This window comes from Oreochromis aureus, linkage group 7, assembly GCF_013358895.1.
Source record: "Oreochromis aureus strain Israel breed Guangdong linkage group 7, ZZ_aureus, whole genome shotgun sequence".
NCBI classification, from domain to species: Eukaryota; Metazoa; Chordata; class Actinopteri; order Cichliformes; family Cichlidae; genus Oreochromis; species Oreochromis aureus.
In genome coordinates, this window is record NC_052948.1 from 2,535,800 (window position 1) to 2,562,737 (window position 26,938).

At 41.8% G+C, this 26,938-nt stretch overlaps 1 protein-coding gene across 5 annotated transcripts in view; it reads left to right on the forward strand.

Annotated features, from left to right (window-relative positions):
• The window catches only part of si:dkey-246g23.2 (solute carrier family 66 member 2), a 60,271-nt gene that overhangs the window by 24,169 nt on the left and 9,164 nt on the right, over positions 1-26,938 (forward strand). For 3 of the 5 annotated variants that reach the window (XM_039614882.1, XM_039614881.1, XM_031760125.2), the window contains exon 4: positions 9,243-9,459. In XM_039614882.1, coding sequence (XP_039470816.1) covers positions 9,243-9,459 — 217 coding nt within the window. Of the gene's footprint in view, positions 1-9,242; positions 9,460-18,367; positions 19,948-26,938 lie in introns of those variants that run through there. The other 2 variants (XM_039614883.1, XM_031760126.2) reach the window with 2 other exon arrangements.

A 26,938-nucleotide genomic window follows, 5' to 3' on the forward strand; every position in this document is an offset into this window, starting at 1 on the left:
ATGTTCGAAACGGGCCTAGGTGTTTGGGATTAGAGAGTGACGGCTTATCAACTGGCATCATCAGTAACAAAGCACAGCTGCTCACTCAGCCTGAACATGTGAAACACAAGAACAACAGCACTTAATTTGAACCAATGTCATACTTTCATTTTGCTGCAGACAGCAAATTCTAAGCAAAAAAAAAACAACTTAAAAGTGAACGCGCTGAAGTGTCTCGAGGCCAAACTACCCTCAGACTCACTCAAATTTGGGACTCTCAAAAAGGTTGAAGACATTTACAGATTGAACGGGCATGCAAGGCAAGATATAGAGGATTATGCAGCTGCTGTTGGGGCAAATGAAGGACAGTGGCAGCAAAAAAGGATTTTAATCTTTGAGTTTCTCTGCTTAATGGATTTTACAGAGAAATACAGAAGGACTGAGGGAGAATAAGAAACATGGAAACGCGTGCCAAGTGTTCCTTGTGACTTGAGGTTGGTTGCACAGTTTAGCTGCGACGTACCGCTTCTATCTTACAATATCTCTGATATCTCACTTTATCCGAGCAGCCTGTATATAATTTCATTTCATTTTAAATGTACTCGTACTTATTGTGCTAAGGCTCGTTATGTTGAACTGAATACAATGAAGTAATCGCACAAACACAAACATTTTGACGTGCACCTCAGTCTTGCAAGAGCCTGTGAAACAAAGCCGACCTGTGTAGATGGGGTCATCGTTTGTGAGCACAGCGTGCACAGCTGACTGACTCACTCTTGTTTATCTCAGAGCTGCAGGCGGAAGCCGTCCGTTGACTTTCAGGGAAGGAGACTGACAAAGGAACTAGTGTAAGAATGAATAGTAAACTGGATTGTGGAGAGGACATGAGAGTTTGACAGTACGTTAAAACTGTGAGTGGCCCTAAAGCTGAAATACAAGTTGCAGGAAGAAGCGACTCTCTGCACAAGTGTAGTGGGAAGCATGTTAGTGAAGGAGCACATGCTTTGATATTTTATGTTGCTGTGAGTTATTAATGCTAATAGAGCTCATTAGTTAGTCCTCATCTCAGCCAAAAGGTTAAAGAGAACACACACACACATACATGGAGTGTAGAAACAATCACTAGTGGAAAAATCAGTCATGGATCACAGCAAGGTCAAAGCCTCCCACCTTCAGAAAAGTGCTACTGCAGCAAAAATGCAGTTGACAAATGACTGTTTGCTAAAAACCACAAAGAAAAGACTTTTAGCTCCTTATTTTAGCCAGTAGCCAAAAAGACTGTAAATAAAAGGTAACATCTGGATCTTTGTAAGATTACACTGTAGAATAAATCATTTAAATGGTAATAGTAACATCATGGTATATTGCATTAACTGTTTATTCATTTTTAGGAAATATTTTTATTAAATCCCTTTAGTGAAAGCTCCAGTTGTATCACATCTTAATTTTTAATGTAATACCTGCTGTGGTGGTGAGCAGAGGCAAAATGCAAAAAACAAAAGGTAATTGTCCAAAAAGGTATCACCTGCGATCCAACCTCCTTATGAAGAAAGTTGGTCTTTCAGCTTCCTGGACTGTTAGCACTGGCTGCTAACATTAGCATTGCTAATCTCTGTTGTACAAAGAAAAAGTCTGACCTTTGTTCTTTGACCCTTCACCCCGGAGTACAACTTGTATTATCTTTTGCACACACAGGAACAGCTGCTTGGTGGTGGATTTGGAAACTGAAAAGTCCAACACAGTCCCATCAGACGTTAAGTGCTCTTTAACCTTCCAGGTCTAGTGATGCCTGATTTGAGAATGTACCACGTAATAGTGTGGGGGGTTCATTGATTGTTGGTGGGTATGTTTTGCACCCTTCATGCTTAAGGCAGCACCCTCACCTAACACAAAGGTAGAGATGTGGACTCTTAATTTTATGGCCATGCGGTCACATGTGGTAAGTCAGCTGTTGTTCTTATGTTGCTTTATTTCAGGAAGAATCGTCAGTTTGTTCCACTCGGTTTAGATATTCCACTATGACCGATTTCCATGAGGGAAAAGATTCAGTTTTCCGAAACCAGTTGCTTAATGCCAGTGTTCACATTTTGACGACAGCTTGGAGGCATTGATATTCCAGCCCATAGATTTGATTGGCTATCATTAGCCATCTTATGGCTTTCCCTGGACTGATTGCTTTTCCAGCCAAGTAATCTCAGGTTCAAGTAAGAGTGCCAGATGATTCTCTCAACCCAGTGAAATGGAGAGATTCAAAAGTGTGAACCCAAGTGACTCTCTTACCTTTCAGCCTTTCAGCTTATGGCACCTTTTTAAAAACATTTTCCTTCATAAAGCCTCTGTTAAAAGGCTCACAACGCCTTAGCCTTAGGCATTCAGGCAAGCCACTGTAAACTACCGACTGCTGAATGCATTACTTGGATGTTTTTGCATGAATGACTTTGATAATACGCAGAACATTATGCAAATTTGTGTGGCTGTTCTTTCTGTGAGTAGATATTTATAAAAAGATGCACACAGGCTTTTTTGCTTTGCCAGATGTGGCCATGCGGGGATGAGAGACTTTACCGCTGTGCTTCGTGGGATTATAGAACAAATTATTTTATTAATGTGCTCGACATAAAAGATTAAAATAGAAGACATACTTACAGTAAATTGGGCACTGAAGCAACAGATAGAAAACCGTATTAAAATGTAAAGTGAAAAGATGCTGCAACAGAAAACAAATTGAAATTAAAACAAAACATAAAATATACCCCAAAGCCCTCGGGCAAACAGACACGGATGCTAATGGAAATTAAAACGAATGCATTAATTGCAGTGGACACTGAGAATTCCCTCCGTGATGTACGATGATGAGATTTAACCTCTTTTCCTTTAAAGGACCAGCCTGAAGCACTCTGTTAAGTAATCGTGCTTTCCCCTAATGAAAGCGACCTTAATGGCATTTTCACAACTTACGCTGCTTCGTTGTTTATTATATTTATCATAATTTAATTTCAGTTTGTAAGGTTTCGTTGTTGTTGTGAGGTTTTAAGACGTGTCTCACATTTTTTACGTGTCCCACATAGTCGGAGCAAAAACATGTTTACTTGGAAAACGTCAATTAAGGACCCATCCTAAAGGGTCGAATGTTTTCTGTTTTGAATGACTGAGCACGGATAGTAACGGTCTTCAGAAAATCACCTAATATTTCACAGAAATTGCCACTTTTATTACCACAGATAACTCTTGTAATGCATAGCTAGTTCAGAGAGTCCATTCTCCAAACAGTTGCCCACTCTTCTGTACTATTGCATCTCAGAACTGTTCTTCACTAAGAAGAGTTTCAAGTGTGTTAAAAAAAGGAAGGTGAAATGAAGCTGTTGATGTGGATGAGGGTCCATATGAAACATTACTGGTAATATCTGGAGTCATTTCAAATTATGGTGATCGCTGCTTCCTTTTTATATTCTGCTTTTTATTACTTTTTTTGACTGTGAATTGTTCTGTGCTCAAGTTAAAATGAATTTTAAATAGATTTTATAATCTGTGATCTTCATCTCAGTTAGTGTGACTGTTACTCGACTCAATAAATATAGTAAAAGTTTGACAACAGGCTGTTGTGCAGCGAAGTTCATCCATTGTGAGCAAAATTTGAACAAGTTCAAGACAGTAATCTACTGGGAAGGCAGTTTATTTATTTATGTATTTATTTACTTATGCATGTTTGTAGGTGTGTGTGTGTGTGTGTGTGTGTGTGTGTGTGTGTGTGTGTGAGAGAGAGAGAGAGAGAGAGAGACCCAGTGTGTTTTACATTCTCACTATATCCTACTGAGTGGACATTTGCATTATTCAGAGAGCTGGCAGAGCAGTGACCCCTTTACTGTCTCTCTTCCCTCAGTCCTGTTCAGTTGGTGAACCGAGCTGCGTTTTAGCTGGGAAAACAAGACCCCCCGCCCCCACCCCTGCGCCCCCTTTATGTGGTTTTTCAGTCTGTTGGAGAGAGAGAGAGCGTTCCAACGGTTCAGTGATTTTCTGCCCATCCAAATGATTGCAGAGCTCCTGCAGCGCCCCCATTAAAACCTATCAAGGAGGCGTGTCTGTTCCTCGTGCTGTCAGTTTTCTGTGGAGCTGTGTTGAAGAGGCAAAACCAGGCTGCAGCTCAGTCCATAGATTCTGACACGGCCGCCGACCACAGCGTCTGGATTGGATTAGCATACGGTGAGGAAGTTAGTTGCTCGCATTGCCTGCATTATCTAAACAGTTTTTACCCATTACAGCGATCTCAAAAGTCCATCCCATCCAACACGTCCCACAAGAAGTCACATCCATCCGCAGATTAGGCCAGCGAGCCGAGCGGCGAACAAGACAGCCTACAACAGATGTCAAACAGCAACTTTCACACATCTTAAAATACACAGAGCAGACTCCACAGAGCTAAGTTGTTGTACACGCAGACTGACAGTGCTGAGTCGGCACATCTCAAAGCTCTCTAGCTGTCAGTGTCAATTCTCATCTCTGTCTCTGCTCTTGGTTCCACGCTGCTCTCTCTCTCTCTCTCTCTCTTTGCTAAGTCTGATGGGAAATTAGTTTAGCCTCTCTGTTTTATATCTCGGGACTACTTTCCCTTTGACTCAGGCACCTTCTCCAGTTCTCTATCCATGCTTCCATCTCTAATCATCTTTTCCAGCCTCAGTGCAGCCTGCATCAAACAGCCATTGAAATAATGTCTGGAGTTCTACCCTGTAGCTCCTCCTGCTGAGACACATCCTCCCAGAATAACGTCGCACACAGGTATCGACATGTTTGGGGCTGCTTCCTTGGTCCTTTTCGTCATTGAATTGTCTTATCTCCATTGACCTTTGTGTAAACAAAGACTCTGTGTCAAGGAAGAGTGCCTCCTCACCTCCCGGCACTTCGGCGTCTCTGGGGTGTTTGAAGTGTGCCTCTGGTCTTGACGCACACCAGACAAGGAGGGAGCTCTTTGAGAAAGGCGGTCACTTGCCTTTCCCGATGAAAGGATTCCAATATCGTGAGGGAAAAGGTGAAGTGGTCAGAGAACGGTGCAGGAGGATAATAGAAGTGACTCCATAAAAGACGTCGTCTTCTCTCGTGGTTGTACTTTTTAAAGGCTTTACAAAAGAGAGAGGGGGGTGCAGGGATAAAGAAGGGGAAGTCGGCGTGTTGCTTAATGTATGAAAATAGATTGCAGCTCTCAGGAAGAGAACAAGAGAAGAACATTTTTTGGCATCTTGGTGTGTGTCTGCTGCAGATAAGCAGAAGAAAGGTTAAGCTGAGCTCAAAAATTGAAAATGTAACGTGTGAGAGGCTCAGAAAGGAGTGCCGCACACAGAGAAGTGACAGTGATTTTCACTACTCTCACTGGTGCTGATGTCAGCGTCTCAATACTTCAGCACCTTGGCCTCCTTCTTAAAGAAATGAAGCAGCGTTTAATTTCGCGATAAAGGCCAACCTTCCTGGCACTTCGGCCTCCCTCTGCCAAACGCCGGTGGCTGCGGTAGCTCAAGTCAGCTCTGTTTATTCGTGTGGAGCGTTGAAACACAGCACAAAATCAGACAACAGTCCAAAGAAATTAAGCTATTAAGAAGTAATTAAAACAACAAATTAACCCAGTTAAAACAATTAAGACGCTATTTGCCAATCAACAGGGGTCTTTAATATTGTAAACAACAGATAAGCTTGAAACTGGGACTAATCTGAAAGTAAAAGGAGGTTTTTCAGGTGAGGGGGAAGACCCTGTTGGAAGAGGAAGGCTGTTCCAAGTTTCAGTCCGGCTGTAACTCCAGCTTCTTGCAGCCCATAACAGATTGCAGATAGTTCACTTTGGGCGTAATAGTAACCTGAGTCACCTTCTCAAGGTCATTAAAGAAAGGAACAGTTTACGTCAATCTTAGCCTGAAGTCTGTGACAGCAGATTTGACCTGCAGGTCTAATTTATTTCTTACATGTGGTTTTCAGCATGATGCCAAACTTTTTATTTTCAGGTTGACAAAGTTTTGTGAGAGCAAAGCACACTGAAGATATTACACAGTTTTCAGTGGTGGGCTTCAGCTTTAGGTACATGTGACTGATTCATTATTAAAGTGATCTTACTTAACATATTATAGAAACAAGGGCGCACGTGGAGTAAATACAGATCCAATCACCAAAGTGTTGAAAAGACTTAAAAGCCTGATTAGACTTCAACCCATTTAGAGAAGTCCTTCAGATGAAAATCGGACAGTTAATTAATGTTTTATAGGTGCAAATCACGACAGCAGTCGCCTCAAGGCGTTTTGTATTGTAAGTTAAAGACCCAACGATAATACAAGACCCTGATCTCAGTGCTGCATCCTGTAAGGTCCAAAAAAACATCACATATGCTATTATTATATTATTATATTGGATTAGTCTTCTTTAGGAGAGGATGGACTGTTTACTTGTTCACTCCCAACTTGATTTATTGATTTAAAAAGGGATATTTTAGTCTTAGTTAAAGCTAACAGGGAAATGGGCCTGCTGGCGTTCTTAAAGATATTATTGACAGATTTAATGGTGTCAATTATAACGATCTGCTTGGCATTTAGAAATTCTATTTCATCTGGATATCGGCTTTGATGGTTGAGGTAGAGGAACTCACGAACAGTTTGTTAAAAACTTTCTAGTTTCTGTTCATCTCATAGTTTGTGATGAAAGACACAAGTCTGTCCAGAGAGGCGATATTTGTCCCGTCGCATGTGTGTAAGAAAGCTGAGACGCATGTGTGTGTCAGCTATGGGTGTTTGTTGGTCATTTTTGTTTGTTTGCTGCAAAGATGCAATGCAGCACTTGTTGCAACACGTCTCATTCTGTGTGTCCCAAGACACCGCAGCAGATGCAGCTTACTGGAGTGAAATGAAAAATGTCCTAGTCAGGTGTTTGACGCATGTGCGCGCTTATTCTGTGCGACCACACGTATGTATCACATGTGCTGTTAGAAATAGAAAAGTCCCTGTTCAGATGGAGGAGCGCTTAAAGCTGGAAACATTTCTCTCTGAGCGACACAGAAACATTGACTCCTGTATCTTTGTCACCGCCGCCAAGAAAAGCAAGAGTCGTGCAAAACCGTCGTCAGGGTGCGATCAGAAAGTTCTGCGATTCCACACATAAAAATCCAGCTCCCAGCATTTTGGTTCTCATTAGCTCAGTTCCTGGAAGTCCCATTCTGACCACTCATGCATCTGCAATGTGTGCTGAATTTCATTTTGGGAATGAGGACATTCAGCAAATGTGGCATGTGTGGAAGATGGTGAGGAAGGTAGTGATGGTCCAGCCAAACCCACAAACATCAAACAGTTCAGCTTGTCTGAAAGGAGCCACTGCAGTGTGAAGTGTTTCCACTGAATGTGAGATGGAAACACGTCAGGATGAGATTTTTAATAAACTATGAAAAAATAAAAGCCACTAATAGACTTGTGTTGTTTAATATTTCAGAAAAAAGTTATCACATAACTTTTGTACATGTGTATACATTTGACTCCACTTGTACTGCCTGATTAAGGACACAGTAAGAGTACAAATATCAGCTTATTGTAGTAACAGAAACATTGCTGTGTTTGAATTGTAACAATAAGTTTGTCAGTCAGCATGTTTCATCTATTCATCTGACACAAGTAAAGAAAATGCAATTTAATACCTTTAATAAGTTTCTAATGAATGTTGTGAGTCTGCGATCGTTTCTTTCCTTATGGGATTACTGTCTCTAATTGTTTTGCTTCGATCTTTTTAGCTGGAATCAGGACTGATGTCTGTTGATCGTCCTGAGATTTCTTCCATTGTTTTCTCTTATTTGATTTGATAGTGTAGGGCTGGAGTGTGTCTGCTGGGATGTTTGCATATGTAAATGAAACTGAATTGAAATGATTCATTTTTAATTTAGCTGACAGCAAACTAAATTATTAATTCCACCTTAAATCTTAGTCTGGATTAATTAGTTCTTAAAAGATGAATTGATTAATTTGGAATGAAATTGACAAAAAATAGATCCTTCTTCTTCTTTTGTGTCATTTTGAATGTAATATCTGTATTTTACCGTCTTGGTTGAACCAAAATGCAGTTTGAAGACATCTGTGTTTCTGACGTTTTCTTAATGATTGTTTTCTGTTCATCAAGTAGATCACAGTAGACACCAGGATAGACCACAGACGCATCATTCAAACCATGCAAGTAAAACACATCAGCTGACACAGAAACGTCAGTTTGTGAGTCCAAAATCACCTGCATCTCACCTGCTGCTGACTTTTGACTGTATTGAATTTGTGCGTGCAAATGTTCGTACAAGTAGACACGCCCCTATTTTTGCTCATGAAAATGGAGCGTGTGTACTTGGATGTCTGAAAAGTATCTGCCTCAGGTGGAGAGGTCAGGTGCTTCACAGCACGCGGCGTGCTCCAGTCTCCACACTAACTAATGCGCTCTTATTTAGCCATCAATCCCCTCTAGCTGATGTCAGCCGGTTTTCCACGGCTCCATGGTCATACATACGCAATGAGAGATTGTCCATCATCTCATATAATGGTCCACTGATAAGATAGCTGATGGTTGATGGGAATTCAGCTGTAGTGAGCCTAATGTTCCCGCTCATGAGATTTCCTTCTGAAGCATGTGGAGGAGTCGCTGTTACAGAAACGGATAGACCACAGTGTGACTGTTCTCGTGTTTGTTCAGTTTTACTTCACAGTCACACTGACTCACTTTTTCTTTAATGTTTCTGCAAGCTAACAAAAGCTGTGGTCCGAATTGTAACGGCACACATGATAAATACGCTTGTGTCAGTGAAAAGGTTTAAAGGTAATAAACTTAAATGTATAGCTCAGCCTTGCTAAAGGCCAATTTATTCCAAAGTAATAGAAATGTTAAAGCTTTTGAGCATCTCATTTTTCTTTGTTCCATTCACATATGCATGTGCTCAGTATTGATTTTAGAGTGCCATCTTTGCAGAATTCTATGCATCCTGTAATGAAATGTCCTCATTTGTCCTTCGTTTTTGCACCTGTCTCAATCCCTCGTCTTTTCCCATCCTCACATAGCGTAAGCACATGGTTACCCTTCAGCAGCCACACACGCACTTACATATATCTGTGTTTCATCATCTCTGCTTTCTGTTCTGTTTCTGACTCTTTTTCGTAATCTGTCATTTTCTCTGTTCTCCTCTCGTCACCCGTTTCTTTCATATTTGACTAGAGTCCAAAAACCATCGATTACCAGTAAATGTTTTTGTCTGCGTTTGCATCTCCCGATTATAGACCTGAACTTGCATTACTTCTGGAAGTGGAGCGCCTTTGAGGACTACCTCCTCTTCTGCTTCGGCTTCACCGTCGTGTGTGCAGTCATCACCCTGCTGCTGCTGGACTCCGCGGTGTTTGTGGAGACTTTGGGTTCGCTGGCCGTGATGTTCGAGGCCATGCTGGGCATCCCGCAGCTGCTGCAAAACTTCCATAATCGCTCCACAAAAGGCATGAGGTACAGTGTGCTCCAAGGTCAAACAGAGCTCTGCAGAGGCACAGTCTACTGACTTCACACTTGTCAGGGAGGCTCAAGCAGTGATTTATATTCCCATGAACAAATTATGCTAATAAGGTCATTTATAGCTACTGAAGTCTCCATGAAAAGAAAATAGAGAGTCACATGCATCTTAATTTCATTAATGAAATCATTTTTTTACACATTTGGAATTCTTTTAAGGCAATAAATATAACAAAATTGGTTCCATTTTATTTTCTTTAACAATTAAAAGCCAAACAGAAATATTCAAAACCTACAAATGGAAAAATTAATATTTTTTTTTCTTACTAGTCTTAGGACTGTGAACTACTTACTAACAGTATGTGTCAGCACAAAACTGTCTCATGGCATTAAAAGGTTAATGTCAGCATCATGTTTGTGATGTATTTTTGTAGTTGGACTTATCGTATTTGCTTTTGTAGGAGTTTCACTGTTTGATCAGATCATGCAAATGTGCTTTATTTTGATTTGCAGCACACAAGTTTGTAAAAATTGTCCTGAATTTAGGGTAAAAAGAAAAGAAAGAAGAAGCCTGTGTTATTTTGTGTCCCACTTGGTTGTGATAGTTGCTGCTTAGGAGTGTTAATTTACTTGGAATGAGAGGAGAGGCTGTCAAAACAAGTGTGTAATCAGCACTGGTGGATCGCTCAAAGGTGTGAGGATCGTGCCCAAGCTCTGGCTGTGTGTTGTAGCTCTTCACCCTGCATTTTTAGAGCCGTGCACGACATATTTCCAGTCTTCAAGAACACTAGTATTTGTATTGTATTGTACTAGTATTTGGATGAAAACAGAGCAGATCTTAACTAAACTGGCTGTCCGAGCTGAGGCAAAGCAGAGTCCTGATACGAGATGTTTAGCAGAATGCATCTGCTTTTTACAGAGAACTGTTGCCACAACCTACTAGACCGCACACTGTCTGCGTTAAATTTGAATGGAAGATTATCAAAAACTTATTGTCATTCAGCTGCCTCTCATTGATCTGAGTCACCATGCTGTCCACAGTTCCAGCACTTACACTGTGTTATTTTGGTTAGTGGGCTACTTGCACCCTCTTCAACTTGCTGATTTTGGGATCTGCTAATTTGCGGTGCTCCCGGTAGAATGGTGGCATTATTTAAATGGACTGAGTCTTTGTAAATTAGCATATTGTTAGTAGATCATCTGCAGAACTTTTTACTCCCATCAGAGCATTTTTGTGATTGCAACCTCACTTAATTTACTCCACTAATGAAATCTGGTCCTAGTGTCCTACAACATCTGCAGAGCTGCACACTACAGCTCCTGATTAGTATAAGTTTCAGTGAAAGATCGAAGATCTGTTTAACATATATACTCGGTTCCACTTGCACTTGTGCTGCAATCAGCTGATTTCCATTTGTGTGCCAATCAGATTGATTGTCTGCTGATTGTCTGTTATGCTGTTTTCCTTCTCTCACCCCAACCGGTGGCAGCAGATGGCCCCGCCCCTCCCTGAGCCTGGTTCTGCCGGAGGTTTCTTCCTGTTAAACTAAGGGAGTTTTCCTTCCCACTGTCGCCAAAGTGCTTGCTTATATGGTGGGGTCATATGATTGTTGGGTTTTTCTCTCTGTGTATTATTGTAGGGTCGACCTTACAATATAAAGCACCTTGAGGCGACTGTTGTTGTGATTTTGCGCTGTGTAAATAAAATTGAATTGAATTGAATAAGTAATATCGATAATGGAACTGGAATCTCTAAATTCTATCAATTCACATCCCTAACAATGAAGAATTTAAAAATCTAATGTTGCTCTAATATTTAAAGTATATTGCAAGTAAAGTGGATTCAACTTTAGCATTAGTTTCTGTCAGATATCTAAAATGTCACAGATAAAGCTAGCCTAGATGCTTTTAGTATGTGACCAGAGCAAATGCAGGTTTTCTCCAAAAGACTAAAACTAAATCAGTCTCGTGCCAAAATCGAATGTCTGTTTAAAGACAGGAAACACCAAAATATGAGTGACAGTTATTACTATTAGCATTAACATTACCACCAATGAACAGGAGTCGACAGATCCCTTACAAGATATAGTATAGAATTATTTTTAAAAGCGACATTTAAAAGGGATCCCTTAGGTTTGGGTCACCCCCACTTAAAATTCAAGGTTTCAAGGTCACCTTGAATGAGAAGAGAAAGCAGAAGGTGGAAACGGGAGGCACACAAAACCCTCAGCTTACATTATGAATGCTTTCTCAGTCAAGATTGTGTCAGAGTGCGTTAAGGTCAGTGAGCATGCTTATTAGCCTCTCAGGTAAATGACTGTGAGATCAATTACACTCCTAATGGTGCAGAATCTCATGCTAATTATGATCATTATTTCCTTATTATGTCTGTCGTCAGTGTAAAATCTGTGTGTTTAATAATATGCATTTATAAAAAATACTTTAAATCTCTAGGAAACAATTCATTAGGTTTTCAGGAAGTTACTGAAGTTGGTTAACATTCATACCAGGGGAGCGTGGTGAAGAAAGAAGAGCTAAAATTAGGAAATTACAGTGACGTCAGCTGGAAGTAGCAACTCTCCTCAGCACGTTTGTTTTCCTGTAGTCGAGATTCCTTTTTGTAAAAATGCACAATGGATATATAAAGTGTGTGTGTGTGTGTGTGTGTGTATATATATACATATATAAAACGTGTGTACGTGTGTGTGTGTGTGTGTGTGCAGATTGTTAGCTATAGCAGTAGACTTATAACTAATATTTTGATCCATATGAATTTTCTATAAAAATTAATTAATATTTCAAATAGCACGAACTGATTGGTTTTGCTGCGTAAATATTTGCATTATATTTTGCAAGATATGACTCAAACATGAAGAATTATGCAGCTATTTTTAGTGTGTTTTGAGGTGAGAGGGGACCCGTGTTATACTGTGAATGATTTCCTTTTAGAGACGTTTGCTTTGACTGCACTGAGCATCGGGGTGTCAGTTCCTTAATCATAATACTGCATATCATTTACATCACTGACCAAAACCCACTGATGTGCCCACTGGCCACTTCCATCCATGCTTTCTGTAACTACCTGCACATATTGTGTTACACCGATTGCATTTTTATCTTCGAGTTGCTGTTTTATGATTTACTGTTCTCTCACAGTTATTTACCATTTGACGTCCTCAGGATCTAGGCTTGAACCTGAGCATCACACAAAGATTGGCTACACAAAAGGTCTTTGAAGTTGGGAACATCAAATCCTTAAACTCAGATACGTGAAAGTCGCCAAAAATAAAAAAAAAAAGGAAGTCAGCTGTGTTTGTGTAGGAGGCATGAGTTAATCATAGAGTAATACTGCACAGTATTGGATGACTCATTCCAGAAGATTATGCATTATCAACAGGAATATTTCATAATTTCAGTATAGATATTGGTGGCTTTATGGCACAAATGTTGCTGATGGTTGGAAACAGCACAGACGATCCCTCGCGATGCATACGTGAGGATTTTCCAATTTCTAGATATTAAACATTGTTTTCCACACGACAGCGTGGCACACAATCAACACTTGCTCTAATGCTATCCCAGGTGTAACAGTAGCTTGTTTTTGTGCACTCACATTCCCCTGAGCCCTATTACCGAGGTGTGATGCTGAGTGTATGGATCTGTTTCATGAAGGACTACTCACCTTTTCCAGTTCACCCAAATAATCACTTTCCAAGAGATGCATGGAAAAGTCAAGTAAAGGATGTGAAAGAAGCATGGAGGATATTTGACTGCACTTTGTTTAATATGTTTCATTTGTGCATATGTGTGCACACTCATTCTACTACTAATACTGGGAAAATTAAAGAGGTGACAGTTCAGTGATGAAAAAATCCAACAAAAAGCAGAAGACTGGATGAGCCTGACTGATGTGATTGGCAAGGAAAATTAAGTGTAGGTTTGAAAAAGTATTAATCCACAGGGTTAATGTCATTAGCAAAATCTAATTAGTGTCAGGTATCAAGAGACGAGGTGGAAGCTCCAAATCAATGAGGATGAACTGAAAGCACGGGTTAGAGACACTTATTAAAAAGAGGAGAAACGTGAGAAAATCCATGTTGTACTTCATGGTGTCCCCCGAGAAACATTCATGTGAGGTCAAAAAACCAAATGAAATGAAATTGTTTTTGCTTTCGTCGTCTTCTCCTTTTCTTCCTCCTTCTCCTTTCGACTGGTCCCTTTAAGAGTTGCCACATTGAATCATTTGCCTCCATCTCGTCCTGTCCTTAGTGTTGTCTACTGTCACACCAACCTCTGCACGTCCTCCTTCTTCTGCCTGGTAGCTCCATCTTCAGCATCCTTTGCCCATCATATACACCGTCCCTCCTCCGCATGTGTCCCAACCATCTCATCTCACCTCTCTAACTTTGTCTCCAAATTGCTCAACCTGAGCTGTCACTCTGATGTACTAATTATTAATCAGGCTGGTGACCGTCTACGTATCATCAACTCTGTAACTGCTAGCTCCGTGCTCTGTCTTTTTGTCAGTTCCACCGTCTCCCAAACCATACCTCACAGCAGGTCTCACTAGCATCTTGTAATCCCTTCCTTTCACTCTTGCTGCTGTCCTTCTATCACAAATCACCTCTGACACCCACTCCACCCTACCTGCACCCGTGTCTTCACCTCTCTTGACTGCTGCCTATTTCTTTGTGGTAATGTCAGGTTGACCCTCAAGTGTTTAAACTCATCTACCTTCACCACCTCCACTCCTTGCGCATGTATTCTGTCCTTTCATTCCTATTTTCTCCAGAGCATACCTCTACCTCTCCAGGCTCTCTTCCACCTGCTCCCTACTCTCAGTACAGATCACAGTGTCCTCTGCAAACATCAACATCATCCATGGAGCCTCGTGGCTGACCTCATCTGTTTATGTGTCCATCAGCACTGCTAAACCTATGAGAGCCATTTTTCATTCTTGGATCTATATAATGTCAGAGAGAGGATTCCCAATGTAGTCAGGCACATAGCTTTGGATGTGCTGACAGCCAAGCAGGTGATATCCTACATGTTGTAAAGGCTCACCTTTCAGCACATTCACTTCACCAGATGCACCTTGTTTCTTTTCCTCACCTTTGATTGGGGTGGTGCTTGGCCTTAATTGCACTCACCTGTCACTCGTTATATAAGGACTGCACTCACCTACCCTCACTGTTTCTTCACTCCCACATGGGCGGCAGCTGAGGTGAGTTTCTGTTTGAGTCTCCTGAGTTCATGTATCATTTTGAGTTACTTAAATCATACTTTGTCCTTTTTAGAGAGCAGTCAATGTGTGTCTTTCCTTTCTTTACCCATTATTCAATAAAAGGACAAAACCTGTAAATGATTGACTGCTTATTCTCATTCTAATCGGATGAGCCCATGATGATGACTACTTAAACCCTGAACCTTCCTTCCTCCAAAACATGGTCCTCCGAGCCGGAGTAGTGTTATCATCATGGATTCACAGCAGCCATTGACTGAAGGTTTGAGACGTAAATATTTAATGGCGACCTCCTGCCCACCTGCAGTATGACGTTCAGTACCCTGCAGGTATAAGTGCTAGATGATACAGAGAGTCAAACAGAATGCCAGCATAGTGACACAGACACACATGGGCTGCAGGATCCTGACGGAGAGTCAGAAAGCCAACCAGAGGCATGCCCTGCTCCTTTACCCACCAATCAAGATGAGGTGATGAGGGAACTCCTGGTGACGATGAGGGAGATTAGGCAACTCATGATTCAATTATCTCCTCCCCAGTTCCTCCAGATCTTCAATTCACACTGTCTCATCTGATGAAAGCAAATCCTATGTGTGCGGTTTACAAGTCATTCCCCAAACGCATCAGCAACATGAGCAGTTCCCAGTGATTGATCCAGCAACATGTCAGTCACCCTCTCAGCCCCCACAGGTTAGCCGTCACTCTGGTGCAGTTCCGGCTGCTAGCCCTCCTTTCCCTAATTCAACAATATTAGATGCTGCAGTTCCTTCAAGTGGTTTGCCTAGACCAGTTTTTCCTACACCAGACGAGACTCCTTTTAATTTCCTGGCCACACCACTGCAAGGTCCGCACCAGATTTCATGTGTTCAACCTGCTGTTCCTCTAGATGAAGACCCCGCTCAACCTCTCGTTTGCATTCCAGAACCAAGGCAGCACCCTCCTGTAAAGCAGCAACCAGCTACATCTGATGTTTTGAGTGCACAAAAACCTTCGGTACCCATTACTGCTAGTTCTAGTCACCCTGTTAGCACTAGAACACGTGTGTGTGTGTATAAGCTTGAGGGTCCTTCTTTCCCAGACCTTACCAGTGAAGATGAAATCCAGTATAGGCTGTTATATAATGGCGTTACTAACCTGCTTGACCCTCATGAGACAGAGCACTTTAAATATCATGTCCTTCTCGATCATCTGCAAGTAGACCAAGCTAAACGGTTAGCTATTTCCTTTTCCTATGCTCCTGACCCATACACTCAAGCCATTGATGAGCGGTATGGGCAACCAAGACAGCTAGCATTGAAAGAGCTATGGAATATACTGGAGCTTCCTCCTATCAGAGCAGGTGATGGTCGGACTCTGGATAACTTTGCTCTTCGTGTGCAAGCTTTAGTTGGTTTGCTTAGCACTATGGGTAATCAAGGATGGACAGAACTAAAGTGTGGCTCCCATGTCGATCGCCTACTTGAAAAGTTGCCTGCAGAGCATTCCAGTCGCTTCAAACGGCACATTTAGAGGGAACAAGGAGATATGATGTATGACTTATCTTTGTTCTCGTCCTGGTTGCAAATGGAGTGTAACTGTCAACCAAGAAAGGACAGTCCTGTTTCATCCTTCAACCAGTCACGACCTGCCCGTAAGTACACCTCTCCACTCACAACAATATTACATGGGACAAATCCATCCGATCCTGTACAGGCAACCCAACCCATCATAGTGACTAAGGCAAGATGTGCATATTGCTGCTCACCTGAACACCACATTAGCAAGAGCCCTGAGTTCATTAACAAGACAAAGGATGAGAAAATAAACTGGATAAAGAGAAACAAACGGTGTTGGCGTTGTGCTAGAACTCATCGGACTGCAAAGTGTGATCTGAGGAAAGCATGTGCCTCCTGCATGGGACGACATCTACAGATCCTGTGTGAGGTGAATCAGAGACCTAGAACTGAAGTTAATCCTGTAGTGAGGACACTGTACTTTGATAAACCTAGTGACTGTCCCAGTGTACTATTAAAAGTTGTGAAAGTGCTCCTGCAAAATGGCAAAAGAACTCTTGAAACATATGCCATACTTGACGATGGCTCCCAACGTACCATGCTTCTGACATCAGCAGCTCAGCATCTCTACCTAACTGGGAAAGCTGAAAAATTATCACTCAGAACTGTCCATCAAGACGTTGAAACCATTCAAGGTTCTTCTGTAAGTTTTCCAAATTTCTCCCATCACACATCCAGAGAAAACTTACACAATTAATAATGCCTTCGCTACAAGTCACTTAGCACTTTCAGACCACACCTACCCCGTATCATCTCTCCAACAAAGATACAAGCATCTTCAAGGTATCCCATTAACCTTTATTAACAAAGCAGCTCCACTATTGCTCATAGGCTCTGATCATACCCACCTTATTACGCCTATTGCACCAGTTACACATGGACCATTTGGATCTCCTGCAGCAGTCAAAACCCGCTTAGGATGGACACTCCAAGGTCTGATCACAGACTTCCAACCCCAGAGCAGTTCCACGCATGCCCAATGTTTGTTCACATCTTCCAGTTCAGGTTCAGGTGAACCGCTCCAGCACATCCTCGTGTCCGCTGATGGCTCTGAATTCATTCAGCCACCTCCTACTCTACCATCAGCAGTACCTACGTCGTCACCGCCAGTGCCGCTATCACCAGTTCCACCGCCTGTGGCTGCCATTCCGCCAGTGGTCAGGGCACCGCCTGCTCCTGCATCACCTGGTCCTGCCCCTGCCAAGTCCCGTAAATTGCCCCCAGCACCTGCAAAACTGCCCGACAGTCTGCAGGTCTGGGCCTGCAGCTGCATCCCACGTGGTTGGCATTTGGACCTGCTTTGCCGCCACCGGTGGCTACATGGTCGGCCCCCTGAACTGTCTGGCCTGCGTTGTCAACCTCTAGGTCGACCCCCAAACCTATATCAGACCTGTAGCATGTCTGATTCCTCTGCCCCCGCTTCGTGAAAAAGAGCATCTCTAATCCTTTGAACATATTTCTCAGTAGAAATATGGGGGCGGCTGTTGTAAAGGCTCACCTTTCAGCACATTCACTTCACCAGATGCACCTTGTTTCTTTTCCTCACCTTTGATTGGGGGTGGTGCTTGGCCTTAATTGCACTCACCTGTCACTCGTTATATAAGGACTGCACTCACCTACCCCTCACTCTTTCTTCACTCCCACATGGGGCGGCAGCTGAGGTGAGTTTCTGTTTGAGTCTCCTGAGTTCATGTATCATTTTGAGTTACTTAAATCATACTTTATGTCCTTTTTAGAGAGAGCAGTCCATGTGTGTCTTTCCTTCCTTTACCCATTATCCAATAAAAGGACAAAACCTGTAAATGATTGACTGCTTATTCTCATTCTAATCGGATGAGCCCATGATGATGACTACTTAAACCCTGAACCTTCCTTCCTCCAAAACACTACATGTCACTTGAATTATGGCCTCAGTGAACGTCTGTTCTCAGTAGCTTCAAGCTCTCTTCATGCAGTAAAGGTAGTCATATTGTATTATTGTGTCATAACAAGCAACACAGACTGCAGTACATACTAGTATCTAATGTTTCAGTGCTTGGCTACGTTTTGATTGACAAGTTGCTGCTGTATGTGTGTACATAGTGTGCAGATCCACTTTGTGTTTGTACAGTTTCAAAAAACCAAGACAGCAACAGCCAAATGCCAAACCAACGGCTTCAAACTAATAAGCGGCTACGACTGTCGTTCATACACAGGTATGAAAGCAATCTTAAATATTTAATGAATTCACCTTTTTGCATCTTTCAAATAAGTAGAAACTGCATAATCATCAGATCTTGTGCTGCTTTCTTGCTGTTTAGTAAACACTGACTATATAATGTTCTCAGGTTCACATCTGATGGTGTTTGGTTGTTGAATGAAGCCTTCATTACTCAGGTGGATGCTGCAGCCGATGCTGGAGTTGCTATTTGTTTATGTAAACAGTGTGTGTGTGTGTGTGTGTGTGTGTGTGTGTGTGTGTGTGTGTGTGTGTGTGTGTGTGTGATTGCTCAGCTGCCTGGGGAGTGTGTCTGTTTTTTTCTTTCGTCTCATTAAAGTTTATCTCTTTGCTTCCTGTCCCATTCTCCTTTGCTCGCTCTGCACCAAAGCTTCCAACCTTCACAATGTCACTCTGTGACAGTAAAGGGAACGCTGACGCTGGCCGTGTGTCTCTCTCACTGACAGTAAAGTATGCAGACAAATACAGTGCTGGGCTTTCCTCTACTCTTTTTCTCTCTTGGTTAAATTGACCATTCTTCATTGTCATGAATTTGAGAACAGAACTACCTTAAAGACTAACCTATTATATAATACATACATAACGATCTGTCCCTTACTCCCCATTTTTATCACACACTCTTACGCAGAAACATCTAACACCTTGTTTCTTGCTCTCAGCTCAGGGTAACACTCTTCAGGCGTTAATAACGCTCCTACTGGGGGTGGTAATGGGACCGTGGCCATTACCTGTAGGCCATTTCAACCAGTACCTTTACCTTTACAGTCTGGCCCTCGAGGGCAGCGCTAACACCTCTAAGCAATTTGTGACCTGTGTATTAGAGCTATATCCCAGAGGAACCAACAAGTGTAATGTTGGCACCCTGTGTCCTGCTTATATGCTGTCGCTGCCTCGTGATAGAAGATTTAATAGAAGCAGAATGCTCATCTACCTCACAATCAATCTAAATTCACAGGTTATTGCCTGACACCTTAACCCTGAGCTTGAGGACAGTTTGAGTGAAGACCCATTAGGTGATCGTTGTCTGTTGTTAGAATAAATTCTTACCCGTGATCTAAGGGAAATGATGATTATTGTGAATAAATGACTGACGCTCTCCATGACATAAGATCATCGGTCCAGCAGCCCGATGAGCGACACTAATGACTCAAATTATAAGATAAGACGGTAATTTTACATTTTACTTTAATTATTTGTATTTGGAGAAGAGTGATTTAGGAGATTCAGCCTGCCTGTTGTTGTTATTGCTCTTTCTTTTGTATGCATCATTTCAATGTCCGAAAGAAACGGTGTGTTAAAATTGTCTGTGGAGGTTCTCAGACATCCAGCTCATCGTAGTCTAACCCCTCCACTGGAGACACCAGACAGCCACTTCATAAACGCATTGCACAACATAGAAGAGCCACCTCCACGGGACAAGACTCGGCGGTCCATCTGCATCTAAAGGTCAAAGGTCACTCTTTTGAGGATACCAATGTTCACATTTTGGACAGAGAGGACAGATGGTTTGAAAGAGGAGTGAAAGAAGCCATTTATGTCCACTGTGAGCGACCATCTTTGAACAGAGGCGGTGGTTTACGACACCAACTGTCTGCCATCTATAATCCAGTTTTGAGATCCTTCCCAGACGCCTTAACGCCCACTCACATCCTGGGCCATCTGACCTCAGGAATTCACATGATAGGGTGGGGCCAGGTTTCACAATGAGCTCACCCGAAACCCTGGCTGATTGTGAACCACACCTGTTTTCACACCTTGGCTTGTGTAATTAGGTAGAGGATCATTAGGAGGTCCATTGTCCCTCTCGGGGTGGGGGGGGGACACTCCCATAGGGCTTAAATCTGGGACTCTCCACCATTTGACCCTAGAACTGAAGAAGCTTCTCGGATGAGACGTCTTCAAGAAACTCAAAGAAGTCCAGACGCTTTTCTTTCCAAGCTCCTGAGACGGTGTGTTAAAACTCTTTTCCATCTTTTATATTAGGATAGCTGAAAACTGAAGCATTTGCAATACTAGCGTTTCAGGAGAGTGGCTATTATCCCAAAATATTTTTTTTACAGTATCTTTGGTCTCTTGTCCATCTTAATCTGTAAGCTTTTATTTTTCAGTCTAAGGATGTTGTTTCCCAGTTCTGTGCTGCTCATACAAACACAGCTGTTTTTGTGTCATTTAAAGTCGTTGCCAGTTCAGGACCTTTGAGGTGTCCGTTTCCATAGAGACTGATGTATTTTTTTCTCTTGCTCAGTTGTTCATATGAGCTCTTAGATCTCTATATTTATTCTGGTTAGAGACAGTTTTTGCTTTTTTGTGAATGGGGTAATAATTTTTAACAATGTCCTGCACAGACAGAGCTTAAAAATACTCAACTAGCTGAAAACACTGCTTTTTTTTAATGAGCACAGCAGTATTTTGGATGTTTCTGGTATATCTGGGTTATTAACTTGCAGTCGGTGCTGTTCATTTCCATGCACACAGACACACACCACAATTGAAATAAAAAGATGGGGGCTCCTGTTATAGCAGCCTGGCTTGTTCTCAGGACATGTTTTGTCCTCTCACACAGACTTCCTTTAGCAACAGTTTAACTTAAACAGTGATGAATATGAGCCGTCGCGCCCTCACTATTCTCCTGTGGTGTATATTCATAGCCCCGAGTGCCAGCACACTACTGCAGATGGAAAGAAAGAAAAGATGGTACTCAACCAACGCACAACACCTGTGTCTCACTCGGAGCCTCTCAGCAATTCCCACTATCTGTTCCTCTTGCTGCTGGGCTCTAATCAAGCCCCCTACCACAAACAGTTTTCAGCTGTGCCAGCATAATTACAAGAATTATTCTTAATGATCAATTAACCTCTTTACGTGATAAACCTGCACTGGGTAATGCAATTTACCAATGGAATGATTGCTGTGCTTCTGTACACCTACTCAGATATTCCATTTAAAAATGTAAATGTTTTATGATAAATAAAGATTTTGTTAGTAATTAATTATCATTCATAACATTTTTATCGGTTAAATGCTAAATTAAAAATGTGCCTTAGAAAAGGAAATTTCTGTGAGAAACTTTTAAGCTGAGTTGTAAACTTTCCAGTACTGTGAATAAAGTTTTAATTACTGTAATGACAATAAAAGTTTCTCATTTTTAATAAATAAAAGCATTTTCTCCTCGTGCTCCTCAGCCTTCTCTTTCTCTGCTCTTCTATGCCGTCTATGCTGTTCTCATAGTGACAGAGAAGAATTTATTGTCAAGGTAAAAATAAAAAAAAAACAAGAAAACGGAAAAATTCTGGTGATCTAGAATCTAAATTGCAAGTTTTTTAGAGATACAGTTTTCCCTCGTTTATCATGGGTGTACGTTTTAAAAATAACCTGCGATAGGTGAAATCTGTCAATTAGCCAGCTTTATTTTTAACATTTTCACACTTTTCTCTCTTGTTTAAACTCTCTCAAAGTTCAAACCTTCGTAGAAAAATAAGTCCAGTATTATAGAAACCAAAGATCAAACCCTGTTTTCAGGTCCAGAACATGAGAATAGAGCAGCTGCCAGAGAATTCAACATTGATGAATCATTAATGAATCAATGTTATGGAAATGGAGGAAACAAGAAGAATGAGTTAAGTAAAGTTTGACTCATCCGACTGTTTTTTGTTTTGCTTAATGCACCTTATAATCTGAAAAATACAGTAACTTCTACCGTCCTTTAGCATGTCCAGAAGTCCAACTTTTTGTGCGATGGTTAGCATCTTCCTCTCCCTTTGGGTGCTACCACAGATGCCTTTGACGGTGCAAAACGTTTCGTGGACATTGTTGTGTTTGTTGGAGGAAACTTACAAACATACAGTGCAGCACTTCAGAGTCACACTGCTAGGATCGAGATTTATGTAAATTTAACAAGCTGAACGCATTCTGTACTGTACAGGAGACACGGCACAAGATTGATTGCCAATGATCTACAGCCAATCAGGACGCAGAAGACTTTAAAAAAAACAAAAAAACAATGCATGCAAAATTGCACAAAAAAAATCTGCGAAAGGTGAACCGCGTTATAGCGAGGGTCCTCTGTATACCAAAAAGAACATCTTTTAGTTAACCCAGAGCTGATCGCTTTTAACTTAATGCACGGGGCAGTCAACAAGGACAAAAACCAAACTGAATGAATTCCTTTGTGTGTTTGGTTTTATTTAGTGTGATTGCATCTTTCCATAAAAACGAAGCCAAAAGCAACGTGTCGAAGTCGATCTATAAAAAGCAGTTCTCAGCACAAAGGGTTGAACAAGGCTGTTCCAACATTTAGGAGCTACAGGTTCAAACTCGGGGTCACCTTAAGACTGGATGAGCTTTGAGGGATTGTGGGAATCAAGCCTCGCACTTTATAAAATTTAAAGTCTCTTCTGCTGAAATGTGTTTTTCTGAAACTTCTCTGTGACATCAACAAGTCAAAGCTGTTTTAGCAGCTTGACGTGGTTTAATATTCTGGCATCTTGTTTTTTAAATATTATTTAATTTTCTCAAACCGTGTTGTTGACTATTTTTGAAAAACATACTTGCATTTATAATTATTAATGAATGAGATGTTTCTCATTCATTAATAATGTGTATGTGCCACACCGAGGTTTAGTCACTGTATTGAATGAATACATTAGAGGCCGCCCGTACTTTAACTTGACACCTTCATAAGTGAGTGCAGTGTCTTGACAGCCTTGCGTGAAATACATTTGTTTAGCTTTGAATACACGTGGTATTTGAAAAGCAACGCCAGAGCGTCCTTCCAGATTACGCAAGATTACACATGTAATAAATATATTTAAATAGCCAGCACCAAAAAGCCGCGCCATCTATTCTGTCCTGTTGACATACTCCAATGAGGGATATAAAATATCCGTAGGCAAACTCTGTGTAACACCCCTTCTTCTCCTTTCCTCCTTCTGCTTCATTTTGTTTAGCAGAATCCATCTTTTTCTGGCAGGTTGGGAACTTTTCGGTGTTTGCCTGTGTGCGATCGATCAACATGCATAATTCATAGTTAGTGCGTTAAGAGCAGCTAGGCTCCTCTCTCACTGGGCCCTTTGATTTTCATCTCTATCTGCCCCCCTCGGGGAGAGCTGCAGCCCACTGCTAAATCACCTCACCAGTACCCGTATGTGTGGGTGCACATGTGAACTCACAGTTAAAACAGCATGTGTGGACACACATTTTAACCCAATGCACACATGCATGTTTGCTTTAAAAAATAAAAGATGGAAAAGGGGATCTGAAGCTCTTCAAAGCTTTTAAGCATCAGGCCCTGTTTCTCCAGTGGGCCTTTCTCCACAGAGCTTTGTACTGGATCAGCAGTTTCTGGGACCTTCTAACCCCCCTCCCATTGAGACTTTTTTTTCAGGTCTCACATACAAAGTGTGATTCCCAGCTCAAAGCTTGAAGCTTGTTGTGGGTTGGATCAGCTGCTTATTTATCTTTGCGGCAGCAGCAGTGGAAATGTGCTGTTTTTCTACTGAGATGTCGAGGGCAAGATTTTGGCTCTGCATTGTGGAAAAATCTACAGGAAGCTCTGTCTAAATCAAGGACAGTTAGTGGAGAAATAAGTGTTAAGGCAACTATTCAGTGTAACTCAGTTTCTGTTAGACATCACGTGGCACTTTGCCAATGACTACATTGTGTTTTTGGCTTCTAAACTGAAAATTGTACACATCCTGGTTTAGACTGAAGTTTTATGACACAGTATTGCAAATAGTCCTTATTTACATAGTTTCATGTTAATGGTTGCCCACATATATATGTAGTAACTCATGGTTATGTTCTTCATTCCTTCACTACCATCAGCTGCTGCAAATACAATATTAAACACTATTTTAGGCACGTTCCATAACACGCACGTGACTTTCCTGTGTAACGGGGACATTAATAATGGGTGTACTCACTTACAGTTTGATGAACAAAATGTTTGCTGTTATGTGTGTTTGGAGTCTTTAACTAAATGAACTGAAATAACTTGATTGACGCTGTTTTCACTGTTTTTGCTGTTTTTGTGGTAGCGGCAAGTGTCCAGTGTCCTGACATTAAAATTCACCTTGCCACATATTTGCTTTGGGCATTTAACATCTGCGTAAATTGAAACCCAGACTGGTGGGAATGCACATGTTTTGGTTAATACAGGGCCCAGAGTCAGCTTCAGTTCTCACTGTGGGGTTTATTTCTCTGCCTTAAACATCGTCATTCAGTTGTCGCAGATAAAACTGTCTGCCACCGGCTTCGAGACGACGTTACAGTACGTTAACACGCAGAATGTAATTGATTTTAGCAGTTGCAAAGGAATTCAGAAATGAAATGCTGAGATTCTGTTTCACAGAGTGACATTTAAAGATGCACCAGGCGTCTTTGTAAATATTTGGGACGTGAAATTAGAAAATAGCACAAACTGACTCGTTGTCCTTTTCATTCCCTCTCCTTTCATCCTTCTCTCTCTGTCTCTCTTTGTAAATGTCACTCAGCCCTGCTTCCTGTAGTAGCGTTCCACTTGTCCACTCTGGCCGCTTAGAGGAGTTAATAGGTGGCCTGACAGCACTCGCTCAATACACAGTACAATTACTGCGAGGCTCACATACCGCTCAGCCACAGCACAGTGCAATCAGACCCCTCTCTGTTTCTCCATCCCTCTCCCCTCTCCTGTCACTTCCATCAGGGTGGCTTCGTTTCTCACACCTCTTCAGATTTATCATTCCTCTGCCCGGTTACGTCGTCATCCATCTCTGGGAATTTTCTTCATGTTATCTCCCCCATCCTCCCGTGTCCACGTCCACACCTGAAACACACAGTTCAAGATTTCACCCTTTCCTCTCCCGTTTCTGGGCTCTTAGCTCAGATGAAGGTGTCAGGTCAGGGGTGATCAATAAAACTGAGCTGAATCTGTGTGTGTGTGTGTGCGTGTGTGTGTGTGACAAAGCTACTCACTCACTTAGTATTCTCAATCAATAGCATAATCACGCCTTTTCCCTGCGGGCACTCAGAGCCTTAATCAGGACCAAGTTCAGTTGTTTGTTGTCTTTCATCAGCTGTCGAGTGAGCTACAAACGGCGTCTCTGCCAGATGGACCAACATGAGACTAGCATGACAAACAGTAACATGTGGGAAGCATGTTTGTGAGTTTGTGTGTGCATGCCTGCGAGACACAAACGACCTCAAACTGGTGTTTTGTCTTCATTTTCCCAATCTGTTCTGCAGACTTCTTTTGTACAGAAGACCCACTCTCCTTAATTACATTGTTAATGACTCTTCCTCATTAATGATGTTTGCTGTCTCCTGAGCAAAGAAATGAGTCAAAGCGGGGCTCGGAGTATTTGGCAGGGTGAGGTTTAGGCAGCGACAGAGAGGCTAGCCGGAAAAACCGAAGCTGTGATTAGGCTGAAGAATAAACAAGGACAGAAATACACATTCATTAAAATAAACCAAGAAGAGTTTGTCTTCAGAGATGCAGCAGGTGACATTTTTATGTAATATTATTTTGACCTCTAAGAGCTCTTGTGGGTGTAGTTTTCAACTTTTTACTCTTCTTTTTTCCTCTTCTTCACCATCAGCTGCTCACTTGTCTTGACCTATACCCAAATTTGGGTGCAGAGTCCCATTAAGCATATCCACATGACCATATACACTCACTGGCCACTTCATTAGTTACATCTAGTACGGGGTTAGGCCCCCTCTGACCTTAAGTACTTCCTTAATTCTTTGTAGCATAAATTCAACAGAGATTCCTCAGAGATTTTGGTTCACACTGACATGATCGCCTCACACACTTGCTGCAGATTTTTCATTTGCAACTCCATCATGCAAGTCTCCCATTCCACCACATCACAAAGGTCCTCTATTTGTGAAAGTCATTTGAGTGAAGTGAACTCTTTTTCTTGTTCAGAAAAACCAGTTTGAGAGGATCTGAGCTTTGTGACATATAGCATATTATCCTTCTGAAGATGGCTACCCATTAGTCTGTAGGGTGGACATGGTCAGTAAAAATTCTCAGGTAGGCTGTGACCTACGTAGACGTTGCTCTGTATCTGCTAAAGAGCCTGAAATGTGCCATAAAAAGCCCCCCCTTACACCATCAGACCATCACCAACAGCCAGAACTGCTTCTGCAAGGCGAGATGGATCCATACTTTTGTGCCGTCTATGCCAAATTCTGACCCTAACGTCTAAATGTCACAGCAGAAATGGAAACTCGTCAGACCAAGCTACAGTTTTCCAGTTTTGGCGAGTCGGCGGTGTAGCCTCGTTTTCCTGTTCTTAGCGGCTGTGAGTAGCACCATTGTAGCCCATTTCCTTCAAGGTGTGATGTGTTCCTATCAGCCTGGTTATTCTCCTCAAAACAAGACATGTTAGCCCAGAGACCTGCTGCTCATTGGATATTTTATCTTGTTTGGACAATGTTCTGTAAACTCTTAAGGTGATTCTGCAGGAAAATCCCAGCAAA